General features: G+C 37.7%; 1 protein-coding gene across 4 annotated transcripts in view; it reads left to right on the forward strand.

The window, feature by feature from the left end:
• The window catches only part of LOC131047045 (protein-tyrosine-phosphatase PTP1), an 85390-nt gene that overhangs the window by 24365 nt on the left and 39249 nt on the right, over nt 1–21776 (forward strand). For all 4 annotated transcript variants that reach the window (XM_057980851.2, XM_057980849.2, XM_057980852.2 and 1 more), the window contains exon 5: nt 9616–9753. In XM_057980851.2, coding sequence (XP_057836834.1) covers nt 9616–9753 — 138 coding nt within the window. The remainder of the gene's footprint in view (nt 1–9615; nt 9754–21776) is intronic.

Here is a 21776-nt window from a genome sequence, read left to right on the forward strand (position 1 = left end):
GCGGCGGTATTCAAAAATTGTCATCATCTGTTGCTTCCAGGTGTTATAATTCTTGCCGTTAAATCGCTGATTGCCCTCCAACATGATGCCATTGTGCACACTTTCTGAGGCACGAAAAACGAGAAAATTTTAAAAGGCATAAAATTGAATACGAAATCCGAGGAAAAATAGAGGTAGAATCAGGTACATGCTTTGAAAAATACGAAGTACAATTGGCACGAATCCCAAGGTACAAATGTCTGCAGGGCTAGAAAATTCTGACGACGACCCAGAAAACTTCACAAAAATCCCAGAAAGAATCTGTGATTGAAAATTAATCCTGACAAAAATTTGAGGTTTTTTGCAAAACCCTAGGTCGTCAGAATTCGTGCAGGAAGCAGAAAACACTCATCGTGCGGAAAATGGCACTCAAAAATTTGCCAAAAATACAGAGGCCGTTGCGATGAAGGGAGGAGATCTCGCAGGGTACAAAAGAAATCGCGAAAATAAATCGCAGTATAAGCACAAAAACGTGGATGAAATTGCGAGCATAAAAACTTAGACAAAAAAGGGCCATTGCGAAAATCGCTAAATGCAGAAAAATTTGCCAGCAAACAAAGCAACAAGTTGCGATTTTAAAAATCGCGCAAAGAGAGATCGTTGTAGAAGATTGTGGCACGGAAAATTGTGACGAAAAATAGCGATTTCAGCCCTAAAAAGCGCAGGTAGAAGGCCCGTCACAAGAAAGAAATCCGCTGAAAAATGCAAGTTGTGTTGCAGAGGTTGTATGGTGACAAGCATGACCCTGCAGAATAAAAATTCGTCCTAGAAGCAAAGACAAAAAAATTTTCAGAGAAAAATTTGTTTTCAAAATTCTTTAAAAAAACATTTCTTTCGAAATTTTAGAAAACAATTTTTCGTATCTATCTAGCTCTGATACCATATTACGAAAAGTAATTGGTAAAAATTGAATGTATTGAATGAATGATCGAAAGATCATTATAAAGAATTTACAAAACGATGTTTCTAAAAAGAAACAATCGTAAATAGAAACTAACTAAATAGTTACAATATATTACATAATTGACCATTAACTAAATATAAAAGATATTATTTTAATAGACATCTCAAATTCTTTCTGCATCTTCTTAGTGAATTCTTTACATAAACTATCGTCTCTTCCAAATATAATGTCGTCAACATAAACTATAACAATTAACAACTTATCTCCTTCAATCTTGAAATAAAAATTACTGTGCTGTACTTTTCCTGAAATTCTGTTGAAGCAAATTCTTGTCCAATCTTGCATACAAGGCTTTAGGTGCCTGTTTAAGTCTATACAATGCACAACATATCCGGATGTTCTGTCAATCTAAATCCATTCGGTTGTTCTATGTAAACTTCTTCTAGATCTCCTTTCAAAAATGCTGATTTGACCTTCATCTGATAAACTTTAAAGTTCTTGTAAGCAAAAAATGCAAGAAACATACAAATAGCTTCCATCTTTGCTATCAGAGCAAAAATTTCAAGGTTTGCCTTTCACCTGAGAGTATCCTTTGCATACTAGTCTTGCTTTATTCCTTGTCACCTGGCCTTGTTCATTTAACTTATTCTTGAATACCCACTTAGTTTATATTACATTCTTGTCGACTAGTTTAGGTACCAGCTCCCAATTCTTGTTCTTTTGAATATAATTTAGTTCTTCCATTGCTTTTACGTAACTCTCATCTTTGCTTGCTTCCTCATAAGTCTTCGGCTTTGTCATAGATAGAAAACTGTAATTGGCTTGTTCTTGAGTTTCTGCAGTCTTCCTTCTTGTCTGAACACCTTTTGCCTTCTCTAATTATTTGATTCTTTGAATGATGTTTCTGAACATACTTAGCAAGAACTTTCTTTGAATCCTCCTCTTCTACTTCTTCATCATTTGTTTCCTTCTCTTTGCTTTTTTTCGGATCACTTGCCTTCTCTGGAACAACTAAAACATTCTCAACCTCTTGCACTAGAAAACATTTACTCTTTATCCTTGATATAACATACATTTCCACATGTTCTAGTTCCTTTTGCAACTCTTTTACCAACTTTGTCCTTTCTGATCACACATCTGGTGCTACTAAACAAAACTTCATACCCTTTTCTACACATTTGATTAACACTTAACAAACTATGTCTTAATCCTTAAACATAATAAACATCATCAATCTTATGCTTACCATCAATAAAAACGCTTCCAATACTTCAAATAGTTGCACCATCTTCTCTGGCAAACTTCATCGATCCTCCACCATACTTCTTGAGATTAAAAAACCTCTCTTTATCACCGGTCATATGATTTGAACATCCGGAGTCTCTAATCCATGTACTCGGTTCTGTCTTAGCATGCAATGTAGTCTTAATTGATTTCTCTTCTTTCGGTTTCTCCTCAATTGCCAGAAACAGAGATTCTACATTCGAATCATCATCAACTTCATCTTCTGATGTATGCCTCTCAATAGAACTTAATGCCTTCTTCTCTCTTCTATTAAAATTGCGTCTCTTAAACTTGTTCTTCTTCTCATTATCATCTGGTCTCTTATAGTCTTCTTTGTAAGTGCAATTAGAAGCATAATTTCCAATTCTACCAAAAGAAAAACATTTCAGAGGTAACTTACCTTTGTATTTTCTAGTGCCTCGTTGCAATCTTCTCACAAAATCTGCTTGAGCTTTATTTAGATCCCCACTACATTCCGGATCATCAAGCCTTGACACATTAAATGCCGTTTCTTTCTTTTCTCTCTTCTCTTGCTCCATTTCTGAAATCTCATAGGCTGCTAAGGTAGCAATAAGCTGATCAATGGTATACTTACTCAAATCATTGCTGTCTTGTATAACACATCTCTGTGGCTTGTAGGATTTAGGCAAGGTCAGTAAGATTTTATGAACATCACATTCTTCCAAATGTCCACCGGCAGCTGTAATGCCATTAGCAAGATCCGTCACTTTATGAATATAGTTCTCAACGCTCTCATCTTCTAGCATTCTTAGGTACTCATACTTATGCTTCAGATTCATCAGCCTAGCCTTATTTGTCTTCGGATCTCCTTCATATGCCAAACTCATCTTTTCCCAGACAACCTAGCCTTATTTGTCTTTGGATCTCCTTCATATGCCAAACTCAGCTTTTCCTAGACCGCTTTCACTTCCTTCAATCCTTTTACTATTCCAAACATTGATACACTTATACAAATGAAAATTATAGCTCTAGCCTTTGCATTAGTCTCCTTCAACTTTATCTCATCTGGAATATGAGCACCACCTTGCGGAGGTGTATATCCGGTTTGAATGATTTCCCAAATTCCATTCTACAATGTCTCCAAATGCGACTCCATTCTCTTCTTTCAGTACGGAAAATTTGTACCATCAAAGATAGGAACTTTGTAATGCACGTCCTACGCCATACCAGATCTACCTCAAGTGGTTAAGCTTACTCAAGAGGAACCTTGCTTTCATACCAATTGTTGAACCCAAGGTAGGATTGAGAGAGGGGGGGTGAATCAGTCCAAAACAAAAATTAAATGTAGCACATAAACAATTAATCAACAACACACATCCAACACATGAACACCAAGATTTATACGTGGAAAACCCAAACAAGGAAAAACCACAGTGAGCACTTGCCCACAAAATATATCTACTATGTATATCAGATTACAAAGAAAAGAGCTCATTGCTCCGGACTTGCGCACAAGTGTGTGAATGAATGAAGCATATCTCTTGATACTCAACATTATCAAACTTGATCAATGAATGACGATGGTAGGAGACATTCCCAAATTGCATCACCTTCTAACTTTTACTAACTCTTCTGAAACGATTTCTTGTCTTAATCACTTGCATTCTGGAGCTTCCATTTGGCTATACCGGCAATGATTCTTGGATTTTCGAAGGAAATTCAAGATTGTGAAAATTCTTCTCTTAAGTACTTGATGAGGGTCAACCATGCTCCTGCCATGCTCTACCTGTGAGAGTTGTTGAAGTTAATTTTATAAATAGGCTAAGATTCATAACCCTAGGGAGACAATTCTCTCAAAATTTCTTATCATAAATCAAACCCTTGGTTGCATCTCTAATCCATAACTGAAATATGATCATCTATGCTAATAATAAGACCTTGTAAATGCTCAAAGATGATCAAAATGTATTAAAAGAGCCTTCTTGAAATAAAAGCTTAATGAATAGAGGCCAAACCAGACATAGATAAGGCCTAATTCAATCCCAAATTGACGAAATACACTGTATCTCAGACCTGCGATTTGTTTCAGACAAACTAATATGTCGATTTGATTGCTCTCTTTATGAAAACTTTGGTTGCCTTCCAATGGATTCGCTTTTGAACAAAGTGAGAGATTGCTGAAGGATTCTAGGTGTGCTGTCACTACCCTGTGATGAATTTGCTTGTAGTCCTGTGTCCAATCGCCTCCTTGTGGTAGTTCACTGCGATTAGCAATGGCGATTGAGATAATGACTGAGCAAAATCAAATCTCTGGCCTTTGAATTTGTGGATCAGCTGTAATTGTATATGAAAAAGGGTGAATTTGCCGCTGGCAATAATCAATCTATTAACGTCCAATAGTTGCTATTTGTCCTTCAATTTGCTGATAAATCCACTGATTCAAGAACTTCTGCCTTAAAGATAATAATCAATTTCAATGATCTGGATGTATGATTCCCAATCCAAACCAAAATCGGGCCTCATCACAAGTAAACTTGTTATGATCAGAAATGGCAAACTCAAATCGCTGTAGCTGGGTAAATGTCACTGTGTATAAGGGACTGCTTTTCTATGTGTCATCCTTACCCATGCTCTTCTATGATTTTGTCATAATTTCAATCACTATCGTGCTTCACTGCCTATATACTTTGCCTTTAAACAATGAGGCAGATTGAAATCGCAGTCTTCAAGGATACTTGCAAATAGTGATTCATTTGTTTGATCAAACAATTAATTTAGATGCTCAGAGATGGATCACATCTTCTCACAAAGGGCACATTGTCACCCATTTAAAATGTTTGCAATTTATTCATGAGGCCAGCAACATATATTAAATGCCTTTCGGTTAATTGCTAAAGTTGTCGTGGGATTGTGAAGCTCATATTTTAAATGAAAAACACTCATCTTGCATCATGACAAGGTTTAATTTTGAAGAGGCGTCCTCCATAAATATCTTCACGAATTGTCTAAATCAAATCGAGTTCATCAAATTAAATGCGGAGCCTACAGACCTTTGAACTAAGTGTGGCGTCATTTCTTGTTCACTGTGTCTACTAAATGAATTGCTTCACATTCGCACACATTAAATTGTATGCCTCAAAGCCTTTTACCTTTGCCAGGAGAGGCTGTCAATGCCAAGTTGTAGATGTACTTGGTCAAAGGACGAGATGGTATGCTTAAGTGATGGCGTCCCTAGCCTAAGGATGAAATGTCCTTGGCTCAGGGATGAAATGTCCCTGTGTTAGGAAGGCGGTGCATACATCAGTGTAGATGTCCTTAGCCAACAAACGAAATGTCCCTTGCTTAAGGACGAAATGTCCCTTGAATTCCATGCCGTAGCCAAATTTTCAAATGACATCAAAAGTGAATTGTTCATGCTCAACTATTGCAAATTTGCAAGTATAAGCTTTAATCTTTGATTTGACCTGTTGGGCTTAAGTCGTGTCCTTTGGTAGTCAAAAGAAATATCCCATGCTTAGTGCTGATTTGGACAGTCAAAGGAAGAGTCTGCAGTGCATTCAAATAATGCCTTTTAAAAAAAATTTTAGCTCTCCACTCTAATGTTTTAGTGGAACCTATGTAATATGTGGCATAGTTGTGGAAGGTTTGAAGGTAATGAGTTTGGAAAGGGGTGCCATGGGAAGGTAGAAATGAGGGGGGGTGTGGTAAGGAGAGGCTGTGAGGTTATAAAGGGACACGAGGGGTAAGGCAAGTGCTACGGTGGGGTAGGAGGAGGCAGGGAAAGGAAGTGCGGGGAAAGTTGATAAGGGAGGTGTCTAGACATGGGGAGTTAGAAGGGGATAGCAAGGGGCAGTGGTGTAGGATGTAGGCTAGGATAGGATAAGGTTATGAGGGGATAGCAGGGGGTTGACGGTGGGTTAGGATAGGATAGGGGTAGGAGGTAGGGTGGATGGAAAGAGTGGGTAGTGGATAGAGGGTGTGAGAAATGGTAGATGGGAGGTGTAAGATAGGTGGAAGATAGATATGAAGTGGGGTGATGGAAGGTAGGATAGTAGATGAAAGGAAGTGTGTGGGGATGGGATGCTAGGAAGTAAGGGGAAGTAGAAATATAGGATAGAGATGGGAGTGAGAGGTGAAGTGAAAAGATAGGAAGGGAAGATGGATAAGTGAGGGGAAGTAGAAATGAAAGAGGATATGGAGGATAGGTGAATGGGCTTGGGCACCCACTGGCAGTGCTGGGAGAGGCAAGTCGGAAGCTTGGTTGGGCAAAGGAAGTGTTGTACCTCATTTCATCCTAAACAGAGAGCCTTGCCTTGATTACATCTTAGCCACATGAGAAACTACACCTCTTCAAAGTGAACGGCTAATAGCAAAGACTCTACATCTAACCTAGAAAGTAGAAAAAAGTGGGGGTCCCCATTTGCAATGGGGCGATGTGTGAAAACGTCATAACATGAACCTCACCGATTATCCTTGCATCTACGTTCATCACACTTTCCTTCCTCGCCTCTTCACAACTCAATCATACACACCCTTATATACAAGATAGAACATCAAAGCTTAAACCAAGTCGGCCTGAATCAAAATACACTTTTCGAACAAAATATACACACATTGATCCACTTCAGGAGAAAGAGGGGACCAAAACACAACTTCCAAAGATCAATTCACCGATCCACAATCATTGAAACATAACCAACAACATATCCACACGCTATGCATCTGTATAAGCAATTAACGGTCAACACATACTCTCCAATGCAAATAACTCAAATCCGGATCTCCACATGCTATGGTGAGACTCATAACATATCAAACCTGCTTCCACAAATCATATCCGGACCAAAGGATAGGTCTAACATAGAATCTCACAACCAACAACGATCAATGCCACAATACTCGGAGAACACAAAGATGTTTTTGGACCACAGAACCATCATACCCATGATACGAAAACTATATCCAATGAAGATAACAACAACACTCAACATCAGCAACAAATTCTCGACACAAACACTTCAGGAACAACCAATAGAACAATTGCAACATCAACACAACAAGGTAACTCTGCACTGCAGACATTCCAAATCAATCCGAAACAACAAGTTTGACATCAATGACAACCACAACAACATATCAAGACATACTTCCAATAGCGGTTACATGATCATATCAATTTTAGTGTATGTGATGTGAAGTTGAGGCAGTGTGTGGTGAATGTTTGAAGTTGATTGCTTGAGATAGAGGTTCAAGGGCAGCTTCATGCTTAGAGATTGCTGGAGGTGGTGTTGCTGAAGGCTTATTCATCTTGATTCATATTTTCATGTACTTTGCTTGGAGATAGCAAGTCTCCCCAACAAGTTCTTTGTATCTTGCCCTGAGGCAGTGAGTCTCAGCTTGCAAGTCCCTTGTATCTTGCCTTGGGGTGGTGCACCTCAGCTTGCAAGTCTCTCTGTGAGTAGTGAGCCTAAAACAATATTGTAATCTTGTTCATATATTGTGAGTTGACTCTTACCATGGTTTTCCACGTAAATCTGGCATTCTCTTGTGCATGGTGTTCATTGTTTTATCTTTCATTGCTGCTGATAAAGTTAAGGTTAAGTTGACATTAATTTGTAGAATAAAGGTTTAAGTATTTTATCAAGACTGATTCACCCCCCCTCTTAGTCTTGGATCGTGTTTAATATATGAGTCGTAAAATGATCTTGAAGCCTTAATTATTTCATTATGGGTTTTATAAAACTCTTGTTTTAAACTGCCTTCAATTATTGTGCATATCTTTCATTAAAATGCTTTCCTTCGATACGAAGAATCATATACATTAAATGTATACATGTGTGTGTGGAGGCGGGTAATGCATATGTGTCTATATACTCACACATGTAAGGTTCTCTTCAAGCCTGCAATAAATAGCTTTTGATGACTTGAGATGGGTTGAGGAGCCTTGTAGTTTAGACATAAAATTGATGGTCAAGAATGATTGAACAGCTAGCTTTAACTATGCCTCATTTGCTCTTTGGAGACTGATTTGCCCAGATTCTACAGTGTGGATGATTAGCATCTTTCATTAGTTTCTCTGGTGAGACTTATATTCAGGGAATCATTGTACTGATTTCCTGGTTGAAGTCTTTAATCAATATTTATTTTGATTTTCTCATGTATCTATGGATCTTATTTGCATATTAGAAAATAGTTAAAAAAATATGATATTATAATATGCATAAATATAATATCAGATCAACCACCCAATATGTATCGAGGAGACCAGAATTCTTGTAGTAGGTTGTTTGAAGAACAGAAGGGTTAGAGCCACCAAAGAAATCAAGAGATGACTACGAAAATTGAATATGGATGATGGTTTCGAATTGAATAAGTCTTGGAAATCACTATTGCATAAGCTCAACCTGAAAACAAATAATGTAGATTAGTTTCATACTCGATCTGTCCATAACTTCTTGTGTATTAGCTAATTAAGTTGTGATTGGATTGGAAGGTGAGTTATATTTATAGAGTATTATTGAGTTTGGTATAATTGTTCAATTAAAAAAAATAAAAATTAATTCCTTTAATGATTGTTTCATTATCACATTCTACATATTCTTATAATCTGTTCTCTCTCTTATCCTGCTTAATAAGTAGGTACTGTTTTTAACAATTTTTGAGCCTCTGCTCATGTAATATGAATTAGCAATTTTCTAAAACCTTAATTTTTATGTTTGAAGGTTCTAGTAAATTTTTAAATGTTTAAATTAAACTACCTTAGTTCTTGCTTCCTTACTTCAACTTGTCTGTGTTAAATATTCTAATTTCTAAGGATTGGCTTTGATGCTTTCCCTTGTGATGGTCCAGTAATGTCGCCAGACATTTTCCAATATTTTCACAACTCTACTATCTATATAATTTTTTTTTCTTTCTATTCTCAGGCATTGGCTTTGATTCTCTCCCTGATGATGGTTCCAGCAGTCTATGTTGAAACATTATAACCTACAAATTTATGCTGTTGATCCCAGAGAAAGTGCAAGTTGAATCACTGTGAACAAAACAATGTTAAATATTTCTTTCATATGTTTTCAACCTTCAAATGTTTATTTAAAAAAATTCAACATTATAAAACATTTAAAATGTCCAGAAGTATTCAATCTAAATCTATAATTATAAGCCTGGTTGGAGTAAAGTTTCTTTGTAATCTGTTTCCATGCAGTAGTTGTCTCATTTCTAACATAGATAGTTGTTTACTGGTTGGGTGAAAATATTAGTTGAATGGACAAGAGGGCTATATTTATTACAGCATATGGAAATTTTATTGTATCAATGAATCGTTGATGTTATTGCTTTTGACAGTCTTGACTTGACAGAAAAGTGAATGTGCATTTTTTAATATCTAAAAGAGTGGTTGAATTAAGCCCTCGACTGTTTTGAATTGACAGGTGGTGAAGTGTGCAGATTATTTTCCGGCAGAAGAAGAATCATCCCGGACATTTGGGAGAATATCAGTGACTAACACAAGTTTGAAAATAAGTCCCAACTCAATAGCAGTACGACTTTTTAACGTGAAATATGTAGAGGTAAAATTTAATATCATAAAACCTATGTATTAAATTGTAGCTTACCAGTTATTAGTTATCGGTGGAATCTTTTTTGCTTCCAAAATAATGCATCTTTGTATGCTATTCACATCAGGCCTCTTTTAGATGGCTGGGGCTTTTTTAGGTGTTTGTTTTCTGTTATTATTTTTCATGCTTTTATTGGTCATTACCATATTATGCAGCTCCAAATAAAAGAACCATATAAACAGCAGAAATATAGTACAATATCTGCTTTGGAAGCTTAAATGATGGACCAGTCCTAACAGTAGCTGGGAATATGGGAATATTTAATGTGCAAAGTACACAACAGAAATGATGTCAATAATAAACATCCATCTCTAAGCTTTTGTGTTTAGATATCAGTCTCTAACAGTCAAGATCAAAGGGCATATTCTCTGTCAACTCATAACATCTAAATGATCAGGAAGAAATGATGAATTTAAGAGAGTAATACCTTAAGTAGCCAATCACTCTATAAATAACTGCAAATCAGAATATTGTCAAATAGGCTGTTTCCATTTGAATTTGTGTACAAAAAAAGTAAAAAGTTTCTCAAAATCACGTGATCAGTGACATTTCTATGTGACAGGAGGTGTTTATTGTACTCTATTACTGATCATCTAATTTGCTTGTTTGGTCAGATGAAACTTGCTGGTTCACAAAACTATTATTCACATAACAAGTTATTGACGGAACTTATCCTTTTTTCTTCAAGCAAGGAGGAAAAGCTCTTAATTTGTTTTATTTAGTATTTTGGAGAATTTAAGCCCATTAGTACCACTTTTAGGATTTGTAGGAAGACTAAGTAGGTTCAGTTCATCCGAAGTTTGGTTATCTGTAGCTATGGCACAGGTAATTGATAAAGGACATAAAGCATACCTATCTTTGCTGATTGCATTATGGAAAACCATACTGTTATGATTTTCTTTGGTAGTGTTGATGTGTTTTTTATGCACAAAACATTTCAGAATAAAGTACCAAGGTAATTTACCCTCTCTTGAACAAAATCACCTCAGATGCTAAGAATAAGATCAACTAAAATGATTCCAAGGTTCCTACATGTTAGGTCTTGACGGGTGGGTAACTCAATGGTCGATGTGAATTGCTGTGTTCACTTGGGGACTTACGCAAATGTTTGGATTATCATGAATGATGCGGAATAGGTGTGCTGACAACTTAAGATTTATCAATATGGCTTTGGATTTACTTCTTACCAAGAAAAGGACAAAAGGAATAGGGTTCAAGAAGTCTATTCTAAGCCTAGGAATGTAGGAAATGATGAATGGATCCAGTGGAGTCAAACCAAGCAAGGTCTCAAAATCAGGTATTGACACAAGCTTAGTGCAATCGTCTAAGGTATACTTAAAGATTTTCAGGCTATCACCATCAAACGTTGACACCATCCAAGTTGATGCTTGTCAAAGGACGCGTAATAGTTGAAGTTAAGCTTACTTAAATTCCAGTTGACCACACAAGGCGCACTTACCAGCGGCAAGAGGCTAGTGGTATGGATTAAGGATTCCACACAAATGAATTCAACAAATTTTCCACTCAATCTAACATACATGAAAATAAATTCTAATCTAAATTCTAATCTAACTTGGAGGAATTGAGAACCATGAATGCAAATACAACACTTGAAGTGCAAAATCACCAACAATTGAACAATGATTAGGATTCAAATAGTTGTAGCATATACCAACAATTCTACAAAAACTCTCTTACAAATGAGAGACAAGGAGGCATATATAGAGTCTCTTACAAAATGGATGGCCAAGATTGATCTAAGATCAATGGCCGAGATCATGCCAACAAAACCCTAGAATTGCCCTAATTAGGGTTACATCAAAATGGTGCCACCAACATATGGCCCAATGAAAAGATACCTAGTCATCAAATAGAGAATTTTCTAGAAGATTCCTCCTTGCATCTCTCTCTCTCTCCTAGCATACTTCAAGAATCTAGCCAATACTGAATCTAACTCCTCCATGGAAATGCTAGGTAAGGTATCCTGCTATAAATCAATCACGTCCAGTGAGTCCGAGCAAGCATTCAAAGTGTTCTCCCATTTTGGCATGAGCTTCTGCGAACTATGAACACGAATCAACAAAGAGACCAAGTCATCTATTTGACTCTTCTTCAAAGAGTTCAACTGGCAAAAATACATAAATTTCATCTTGTCTCTTAATTCGGCAAGTGTAAACCACTAGTATCACTAACATCAACACCCAATAATTCCTCAATCGGGGCAAGGATCTTCATCTGAATGTCCTGAATTGATCCTTCCATCTCCATACAACTCGATTGTGCGTTCTCCTAAGTTGATTTCTTCACAGCTAGTGAACAATACCAGCCATGGAAATCATATCTGTCTCCACTGTGCACAATGTTCTCGCTGACCAAGGTGGAATTAGGAATCTTCTTCAAAGCCTGAAGGCGTGGAACAGTCTTCTCTTGGATAGGTCGGAATTCTTCCCAAACTCCCTCCAAATATTGGATTCTGAATACAAGCCCTGTTGTCCTATCATATGTGTGGACAAACTGAGTGAGGAAATCATCTGCCTGCTTTCTTGTGCTCTCAATCCACTTTTCCACCTCCGCGTGTGTACCTCTCGCTACCTCACAGTGTGAATGTATTCCATGGTCAACTGCAATAGGGGAAATAAGGGTGGGATTTCCACGCCTTGTCCTTGCAATATACTCTCAGAGTCTAATATTCTCTTCTCTGTACCTTTCTTTTTCCACAACCTCTCTGCCTAACCTCGCATCGATTGCTTGGAGGTTTTCACCAATCTCTTGGAATTCCTGCTTTCTGGATGTACGACCAAGGGCAACTGAAGTGATTTGGAAATCCATAGGAGTAGCAATGCCCGCTGTCACGCCTGCAATATGTACAACAATCTACGCAAGCCGCATTCCTGTCTCATCTCTAGCTATGTGCGACAAAATCTCCGCTCTCTTGGGCTCCTTCTCCTTAGTACTCCTAGCTAGGTAGTCATCAATATCATCAATAGGCTGTACCTCTATCATTTGTTTACTTTTCTCCATACTTCTCATCAGCCATTCAGGAATAGCGGCCATCTCCATACCATCATCGAGACATATTTTTCGATCAAGCTCTTTCAATGCCGAGATAACATCATCATTAGGATTATTCTTGGTCCAATCATATACCTCATTTCTCAAGCTAACTTCCAAAAGGACAGTAGGGGATTCCGACTGATCATTATTCTCATCAGGAGGTGCAGATGTCGCTGTGGCATGGAACTCCTGAATATTCTCTGGTAGTATCACTGTGTTCGAACACTGCCGAGTCTCCTTGTTCTGTTCTGTCACTTCAATCACTTCGATTGATGAGACATTGGGAGGGGGTGAAGGAATGATAGTCTTATGTTTCTTCTTCACCTCCTCAATCTTCTTCCTTCTAGCCTTGACTTCTCTTGACGTGTTCTTCCTTCTCTTTGGAGCTTGACTCTCTTTGTCTGCATGAATCTTGACATCACTGATAGTCCTCTGATCATCCTCGGAAGTAGACTCTTCCGGCTTCATCCTTTCATAAGTGAAGGGAACACCCATGTCAACTAATTTGTTCATCTGTATGTCTACCCATATGCGGGAGAAATTCAAGACCTCTCTCATCAATATATTCAAGTCAATCTCTTTTGACTCTGACCAATTAGGCAATAAGATTGCCTTCTTCATTTCACTCTCATACTGTGGATGTGTATGATCTCTATCATCTAATACTTGATCAGGAATGAGGAAAAGTCCACACTTCCTCATGAAATCCACTAACATTCTGGACCACATTCTTCTCTTTACTGCTTGCTCGTCCATCAGGTTAGCCCAATAATCTTTTATGTCAATTTTGTGAGTGAACTTCTCTCCTCTGATCCTTCTGACCTTCTTGTCTGGATCAAATATTTCTCTCTTCTTGTACGTAGCAAATCGATAGAATGCAAGCTCTTCGCTCGCAGTGCTGGTGGCTATGGCGGACTAACAAACCTCTGACGTCTTCCCAATTGAAATAGGGAATGTCATTCCTGTCCTGTGCTTCTCTCTTTGGATAACATCGAACTCTAGAGGCTGTCTCACCACTTCCAACAATATCATTATGTCGGTTGGATACCTAGGAAGTCTATAGGGTTCAGATTGAAACCCATGAATCTTGAGGTATGTGAAAGTGGGGAACTATATATACCACGATCCATATTTTTCTATTAACTCTGTTGCCTCCTTGGACAATCTTCTGTGGATTCCGCCTTGTAGCATCTACGTGATGTACATAGTGAATGCATCATTCACTCTCTTATAGTCTTCAATTCTATACATGCTCAGTTGGGGGTAGGATTCATGACTCTTGAACTGTCCTTGCCCATTCCCGACTTCACCTTTGCATATTGATCCTCTCTATGAAACAAACCATGCAAGCAGGTATACCAGGTAGGAAGTCATGGCGAATGACTTGGACCTCTCTACATTCCTCAGCTGAAAATCCAGGTTGTCACTTATAATCTTGGACCAATTCACTAGTGTTCCTCTAAGACAATCCTGGATGAAGTAGAACATCCATCCATCAAATATTGCTCCTTGCGGCATCCCCATCACTTTGTTGAGTAGGAATATCAAATCACTATATCCCTCCTTAAAATCTATGCACATGGGTGTCTTGGGAGCCTTGGAATGATGAGACCTAGGCTCAATCATCCACTCTTTGTTAATTAAATTCTTGCATACACCCATCTTCTTTGTGTATCTTTCTGCACAATCCTCCTTGGTCACATCCTTTATGTCTGTTCCGCGTGGAATTCCAAACACCTCTGCAATAGCATCCTCAACAAGGTAGGCGATGACAACGCCCTTAGGAGTCTTGATCATTCTTGTGAGCGGATCGTAACATCGTGCACACTCCAGGATAAGCTCAGTGCACTGTATGGACTGTGGAAATCCAGCGGCATGGAAAATGCCACTCTTCATAATGTTTGCATATACTGGGGAAGGAACTTGATCTCCGACTCCGAACATCCGACGCTGCATTTGGTTGAAGTTTAGGAAATGCATGTTTGTATCAGTGATCTCCTTCCATCTGGATGAAATTCTGAGCTCTGGATAGAATCCAGTCTCCAACATCTTCAATAGTTCATTCCTTTCCTTATATCCAGACTTTGACATCGCACCTGTATGGAGCTCGAAGTTAGACTTAAGAAAATAAATAATGCTCTTAATAAAATTCCTGACTTTCTAAAGATTTAGCTAATTTAGAGCATGGATTCAGGAAAATAATCCATACACTTTGTAAATTTTAACAATTAAGTTCAAAGTGTGACAACACTAAGGCATGGAAGCCTTCCATAAAATTCATTGATACCTCCTTATGCTTAGAAAATATGCAAGCTAAAATGGGAAGGAGTATACCGGATTAATGATGACTAAGGAAAGGTGTGAAAGATTGTGTTTTCACGCAATGTATGTCTGAAGACACCTTCCGTAGTCAACAATGGAGGTCAACAATTCTGAAGACAACTTGAAAATCAGACTTTTAAAACATGTTGTAATTTTAAAAAATGTGCATAAATTTGATAAAAATTAGTTCAAATGATCAAAACAATCATATTCAGGAATGTAAGTGTGGCTGGTAAAAATTTAATTTCTGAGGACAAGTCTGAAAATTGGATACTTCAGACTTACCAACGCCTTGCAAAGTGGTTAAAAATCCCTGAAAATGATGAAAAATGGCTAAGGAATCAGCTCCAAGCAAAATCGCCAAAATGGTTAGGTGGCTAGAAATGAAAATTTCTGAAGACAACCGCCTAACAGTGGAGTTTTCAGACCTGCAACAGCAATAAGATGGTTCTGAAAATGCATAGAAAACTCCACAAAATACCTCCAAATGCAAATCGCCTAAGTTGGAATTGGCTGGGCAATAAAAACTTAAGTTTGAAAATTAATGGCAGGCATTAATGGAGGTCAAAATCTGAAGCAAACCTCAGATCTGAAGTGAATCAGCAGGCTAGAGATGATGGCAGCCACCAAGCATGAATAAAAATCACCAAAATGTGGCACCAAACCACTCTCCAAGCAAAATCGAAATTTTCCCAACTATGGCGCCATACTAAAATTCTGAAAATGTCATCAATTGCAGCCTTGATCTGCAACAATGGAGGTTTGGAACAAGAAGCAAAAATTGGAGGAAAATATCGCCCAAGTCTCCAAACACAAAATCGCCACTTTTCACCAAAAATTGCCAAATTTGGAAAAATCGCCAAACTTAGCAAAAATCGAAATTCTGGAACTAGTCTTTAATGGCAGCAAAGGGGAATAGATCAGCAAGTTGGAAAAAATAGAGGAGGAAAGAATCCTCAACCCAACACTTCACTTCAATCACTTGCTAAAATTCGCCCAGCTTGGAGAAAAATCGCTTTTCATGGAGACACCTGGCAGATTTATAATAAAATAATGCTAAGGGTTCTCTCTTATACTTGCTTTCACCTCTCACTTTCACCACACAAGCAATGTGGGATAAAACACTTGTATATATACTTGCTTGGTAAAAACCTAACTTGCTTCTAGAAGGTTCAAATATTAAATGATTATTGCAAGTTATTATTTTTTACTTTTAAATTTTAAATAATCATTAATAATTATTTAAAAGCAATTAAAATGGGGCTTATTTATTAAAATATTGCAATTTAAATCCAAAATAAGCCTCCAAGGGAAAATTGACTTGGGTTGGGATTGAAAAATCCCTTTAAAAATTATTAAAATTGTCAAAAATTCCCCATAAGGGAAAATCGATCCTACCTTGGATAAAAATCCATGCATAAATTCATAAAAAATGCACACAAAACTCCCTAGGGGAAAATCGATGGCAGTGCACTTTAGTCCGCACTCCAGTTTGCACTCCTGGTGGAAAATCGATGGCAGTGCACTTTAGTCCGCACTCCAGTTTGCACTCCTGGTGGAAAATCGATGGCAATCTGGATAAATCCCGACACTTAGCCAAATTTTAGCACTCCCAGGGGAAAATCGATTTGGGTATGGATAAATAGTGGGGGAAAATAGTAGCCAGTATGGATTCTAGAGGAAACCCATGTGTAGTGTGGATTTTGAGTGGGGGAATGGGTTGGGTAGTCTGGAATGTGAGGGGAAAAGCACCTCTAGCATGGAATTTGACCCTTTAACCCTTAGAATATGAATTTCCCTTAGGATTTTATCATTTTAACCACTCAAAATCACTTATAAACTTCAAATTTAGACTGGACTTAGGCAAATTTTCCAAAAATATGAGCAAAACGCTAGGAAAATATTGGAATAAAGTGTGAAACCAACTTAAATAATACCTTAGGAGTGAGAAACCAACTTCAAAAGGTCTGTGAATACCTTGGCACTTTAAAATCACTGATGCACATGTTTAAAACAAGTTAACACTAAAATGGTTGAACACTTAGGCAAAATTTAGGATCATTAAAATATCCACGTTTGCAATGTGATCCTATAACTTCAAAAACCCTAGATGGCACTAGGTATGATCAAAACATTGAGACTCAGGCACGGGAAACACAAAATTGCCCACTAAGCAGCCAAAACCCTAACCTAACAACACAGGAAGCTAGAAAAGAGGGGGTCCCCATTAGCAATGGGGCGATGTGTGAAAAGGTCACAACAGGTAGGAACCTTTAAATTATGCACACATGCATGTTCATACACCTGCTCCTACACGAGAAAGGCAATGTAGCTGAACCTTTGAGGGCATTCATGAGATTGTAAGGATGATGTTTACGATTATGAGCTCATCTAAAACTTGATAGACTTACCCAAGCCAAATCCTAGATATTGGGGGAACATGATGGGTCCCTATAAAATTGACAACAAAAAAATAAAAAAATACAGAAGGAAACCCTAACCATCTTGGAAAAGTGACTTCTAAGTAACTAAAAAGTCAAGAACACACAAGAAAAAAGCATAATTATATCTCTCTCATTTCACTCACAAGATATTTCTCTATTTATTGTTCAGGACTGCAAATGTTTTTTGTGTTAAAAAATCATGCCCTCACTATTCATTCACATTGAGTGTTAGATAGTTTCTAGGAAGATCAAGGAGAATCATCAATTACGGTTTTTTTTTTCTATTTTTTTTTTAATTATAAGTTTTTGAAAAATTCCTTTGGGATAAATCCACACTTAAATACAAATTTACTAAACCCGTAGTTGGCAGACACATGCTAGACAAAAAATCGGAAGACCCAATCTCGACAAAAACTTGACAACTTAATAAATTGCTTAAATTTTTTTAAAACATTTTTTCTTTTGCAAAATTCAATGACAAAATGTATGCAATTAGTACATAAATGAGTACAAAGTGTTTTCTATTAAATTTGATTCATTTGAATATAAATTGAGTACAAATGCGCATCATGATCACACAGCAAATACTGAGAGGGGTGGGGAGGGGGGTTTGGGAGGGGTGAATCGGTATTTGAAAAAAATTCAATCCTTTTCAAAACTCATGAGACAATTTAAAAAGGAGTTTCAGTAATGGAAGCAAAGCAAGACAAGAACACAAAATTTTCTCGTGGAAAACCCTTTCGGGTAAAAAACCATGGTATAAAAAATTTCATTCACAATATGGGCGCCAACCCTTTTACATAAGTGAGCTACAACTCACACACAGCACAAACTCAAAGCAAATGAGGCACCAAGCTTAGACTGAGCACCAACTCAGAAAATACGCTTAAATTCAATAAACCTTTGGAACATGCACAACACTACAAATACCATGCAAGAATTATACAGCACCCTTAATCTGATATATACGGTAGCAGCACACTAGTCTCGAGCCAAACATCACACCATATTTTTAACACCCATCACCTGTGATACACTGCACCTCTACAACACCACCCATCGATTTCATATAATCTGCTCAGCTATGCTCAGAAATAACTAATACTGCATTCAAAACATATATCCTTCAGTCAAAAACATAGTCTACAGCTTCACTGGATAACGTACAAACTCCTTCACACAGCTAGAAGCATATAAAAGAAAATTCCATCAAAAATAAAACTTCACTAGCAGACAATATCTCAGCCAATATATATAAATTATCTTCATGGGCCCAACAATCTGAACTCGTTCTCGGCAATACCTATCTAATTCCACTCCATGATACGCATAACTCCATTAAAAAAATGCTTCACGAAAAGCATGTATATCTCCCGAAAACAAAAAGGACACATCAATAATCTGCCCCATCATCGCAGTGAAGAAAAAAATGCACCATCCAAAATAAGAAAACCGATTCAATAAGAATTGACTTTCCATAATCTGCCAAGACGTTACACCGTTTTTAAGCTGTTGCACCAATATATAGACTAAATAAATGATTTAGTTTCAAATAAGGCTGTCAATCTGAAGCTGTCAGAAAACGTTGTCTTTTTCTAAAAAATATCAGTGTCAACTTGAACCTTTAGCAAAAGACTGAGTATGTGCATATTAATTTAGCCATCTCCCAAAGCACTATAAGTTGATGTGGCAACCTCCAACGTAAGAATAGAGAGAAACGCCACACATGAATTAATTGAACCGTCCCACACAAAACCGACATATGCATAGAGTTACCACAACCGCCAAAAATGGAATAGGTAAATAAAGAGTTTATGCCACGTAGCTTTAATCTCTTTAACGCACCATGACCAAAAAAATATTGAAGTCAAAGCCATTTTTGGACTCACTAATTGTAACGGCATCCTCCTTTAAAGGCATTTGACAAGTCAACAATGACTTGGCAGCAATTCTGATGTAACAACTGACACAGTGACAAGTAGGCACACAACTAGCTGAAGCTAATAGCTAGACACCTCAAGTAGCCAACTAGTCACCTCAACCAACCAAGTAAGTAGCTGGAGCAAGCAGGCAAGGAGCTGAAGCAGGTCAAGCAGGTCAAGCAGGTCAACTAAAATTTATTAGAATATCCTTATTTCTATTTGTTTAATGGTTAATTTTGTACGATATTGTAAATATTAAAGTGTGTCTATTCTTGCTTCAGTTATCGTTTGTTTCTAATTAGAAACATCGATCCTTGTAACTCTATTTAATGATCAGTTTGATCATTAGTAAATACATCAGTTTTTTACCAAATACTTTTGTATGATGGTATCAGAGCTAGAACATTATAAAATTCGTAAAAAAAATTTTCTCAAAATTTTTTTTGAATTTTTTTCAGATGGTCGAATTTTTTTTCGGTTTTTTTTTGGCTTCATTGCACCACCTGGGTGTCTGTTCGTGTGACTAACAAGCTCGTTTTTTTTTGAGCTTCCGTTTCTGAGAAGGGTTTTTCACGTTTTGCTTGTTCATGCCTGCACAAGGGTCAAAAGTCATGATTTTTTTCGCGAACCATCTGTTTTTGTTCCCTGCGTGACGCTTGTGAATTCGGCGGATTTATTGTGCCCTTCTCTCGCGACCTCCGTCTTTCAGCAACCTGCATCATCAACGCGATCTTTTGCGAAAAGGGATTTTTTTACCGCGCGACGTCTGGGTTTTCTTTGTCGCGTTTGGAATACATGGCGGATTTCTGGCACATGTCGTGATTTTATCCGCGTTATTTTTCTTCCGCACTGTCGTGTTTCCTACAAACCTTTTGTTTGCGATTGATGGTTGTAAGTCTGTGGTTTTTGGCGTGATTGGTGGTGATTTTTCATTTTTTAAAACCCGCACGACACTGTTTTTGGGTGTGATTTTTCCTATTCTGGGTTTGTAGTTGTGCCGCCTAGGGTTTTTGCACGAACCCTCTGTACTTTATCTGTGGCTACGGTTTGCGGAAAAATCATTTTAAAAAATTTTCTATTTGGGTTTTTCTAGGTTTTTTGAAACCTCATCCGGGTCTCCGTCGGAATTTTCTGCGTCTTCAATAGTCCGTACATTGGAATCCATGCTCGAAAATTTTCAAAATCTGCTTCGAAATCAATGCCTTTTCTATCTCTATACTCTTGCATGTGTTGCATTTACGTGATTTCATGCGTTTACAATCTCTTGCCTCAATATTCGTGCCATTATTCGGTCAACCAGATTTGACCTTAGTTTTCAGTGATGGCATCTTTGACTAATATTCTGCTCGAGGGTGGTAAAAAATTCAACGGCAAAAACTACAATACCTGGAAACAACAGATGCTCACAATTTTTGAGTATTGCGTTATTGATCAGTTGGTTCTTGGAAAGGCCACCCGTTCCACTGCAGCCAGTCTTGAAGAAACAAAGTTTGATGAACAAAATCGTGAAGCAATCATGCTCATCAAGCTCGTAGTGATCAACGATCAGCTTCCTCAAATACCTTTCGGCAAAACAACTGCCGAGATATGAGAGCATCTCAAGACGCTGCATGAGACATCTGATAAGAGTAGATCCTTCTTTCTGAAAAATATGCTCTTCTCTATTGTCATGGATGAGCGCACTTCTCTTCAAGCGCATCTTAATTAGATTAGAGACATCCGTGATTAGTTAGAGGGCATCGGTCGGCAAATGGAGGAGGACATGGTCGTGATCACTCTGAAGAGCTTACCAAAGTCCTACGAGCATTTTGTCGAAACACTCAACATCACTTCTACCGGTGTTGATCTGAAGTTTGCTGATCTCTGCACTAAACTTTTGCAGCAGGATTAGTGGAAGCAACAATTTGGCAGCAGTACAAGCTCATCCTCTACAGAACAAGCATTTGTTGCCAAATCCTTTTAGAAGGATAAAGGCAAATCTCAGTCTTCTCAGCAGAAACCCTTTGCTCCGTCATCAGAAGGCTCGAAGAAAAAGAATGTTTAGTGCAATTACTGCCATAAGTATGGTCATATGAAAGTTGAGTGTCGTAAACACTTGGCTGCACAGGCTAGGCAAAGTGGTTCACAGCCAAAGGCAAATGTAGCGAAGCACACTGAGTAGAGCGAGTTTGCATTTTACGCCTTCATGGCTAAAAGATCCGTAGACCATGTCAAATCTTTTGCTTGGTATATT

This window comes from Cryptomeria japonica, chromosome 7 (genome assembly GCF_030272615.1).
Source record: "Cryptomeria japonica chromosome 7, Sugi_1.0, whole genome shotgun sequence".
In the NCBI taxonomy this organism is placed as follows: domain Eukaryota; kingdom Viridiplantae; phylum Streptophyta; class Pinopsida; order Cupressales; family Cupressaceae; genus Cryptomeria; species Cryptomeria japonica.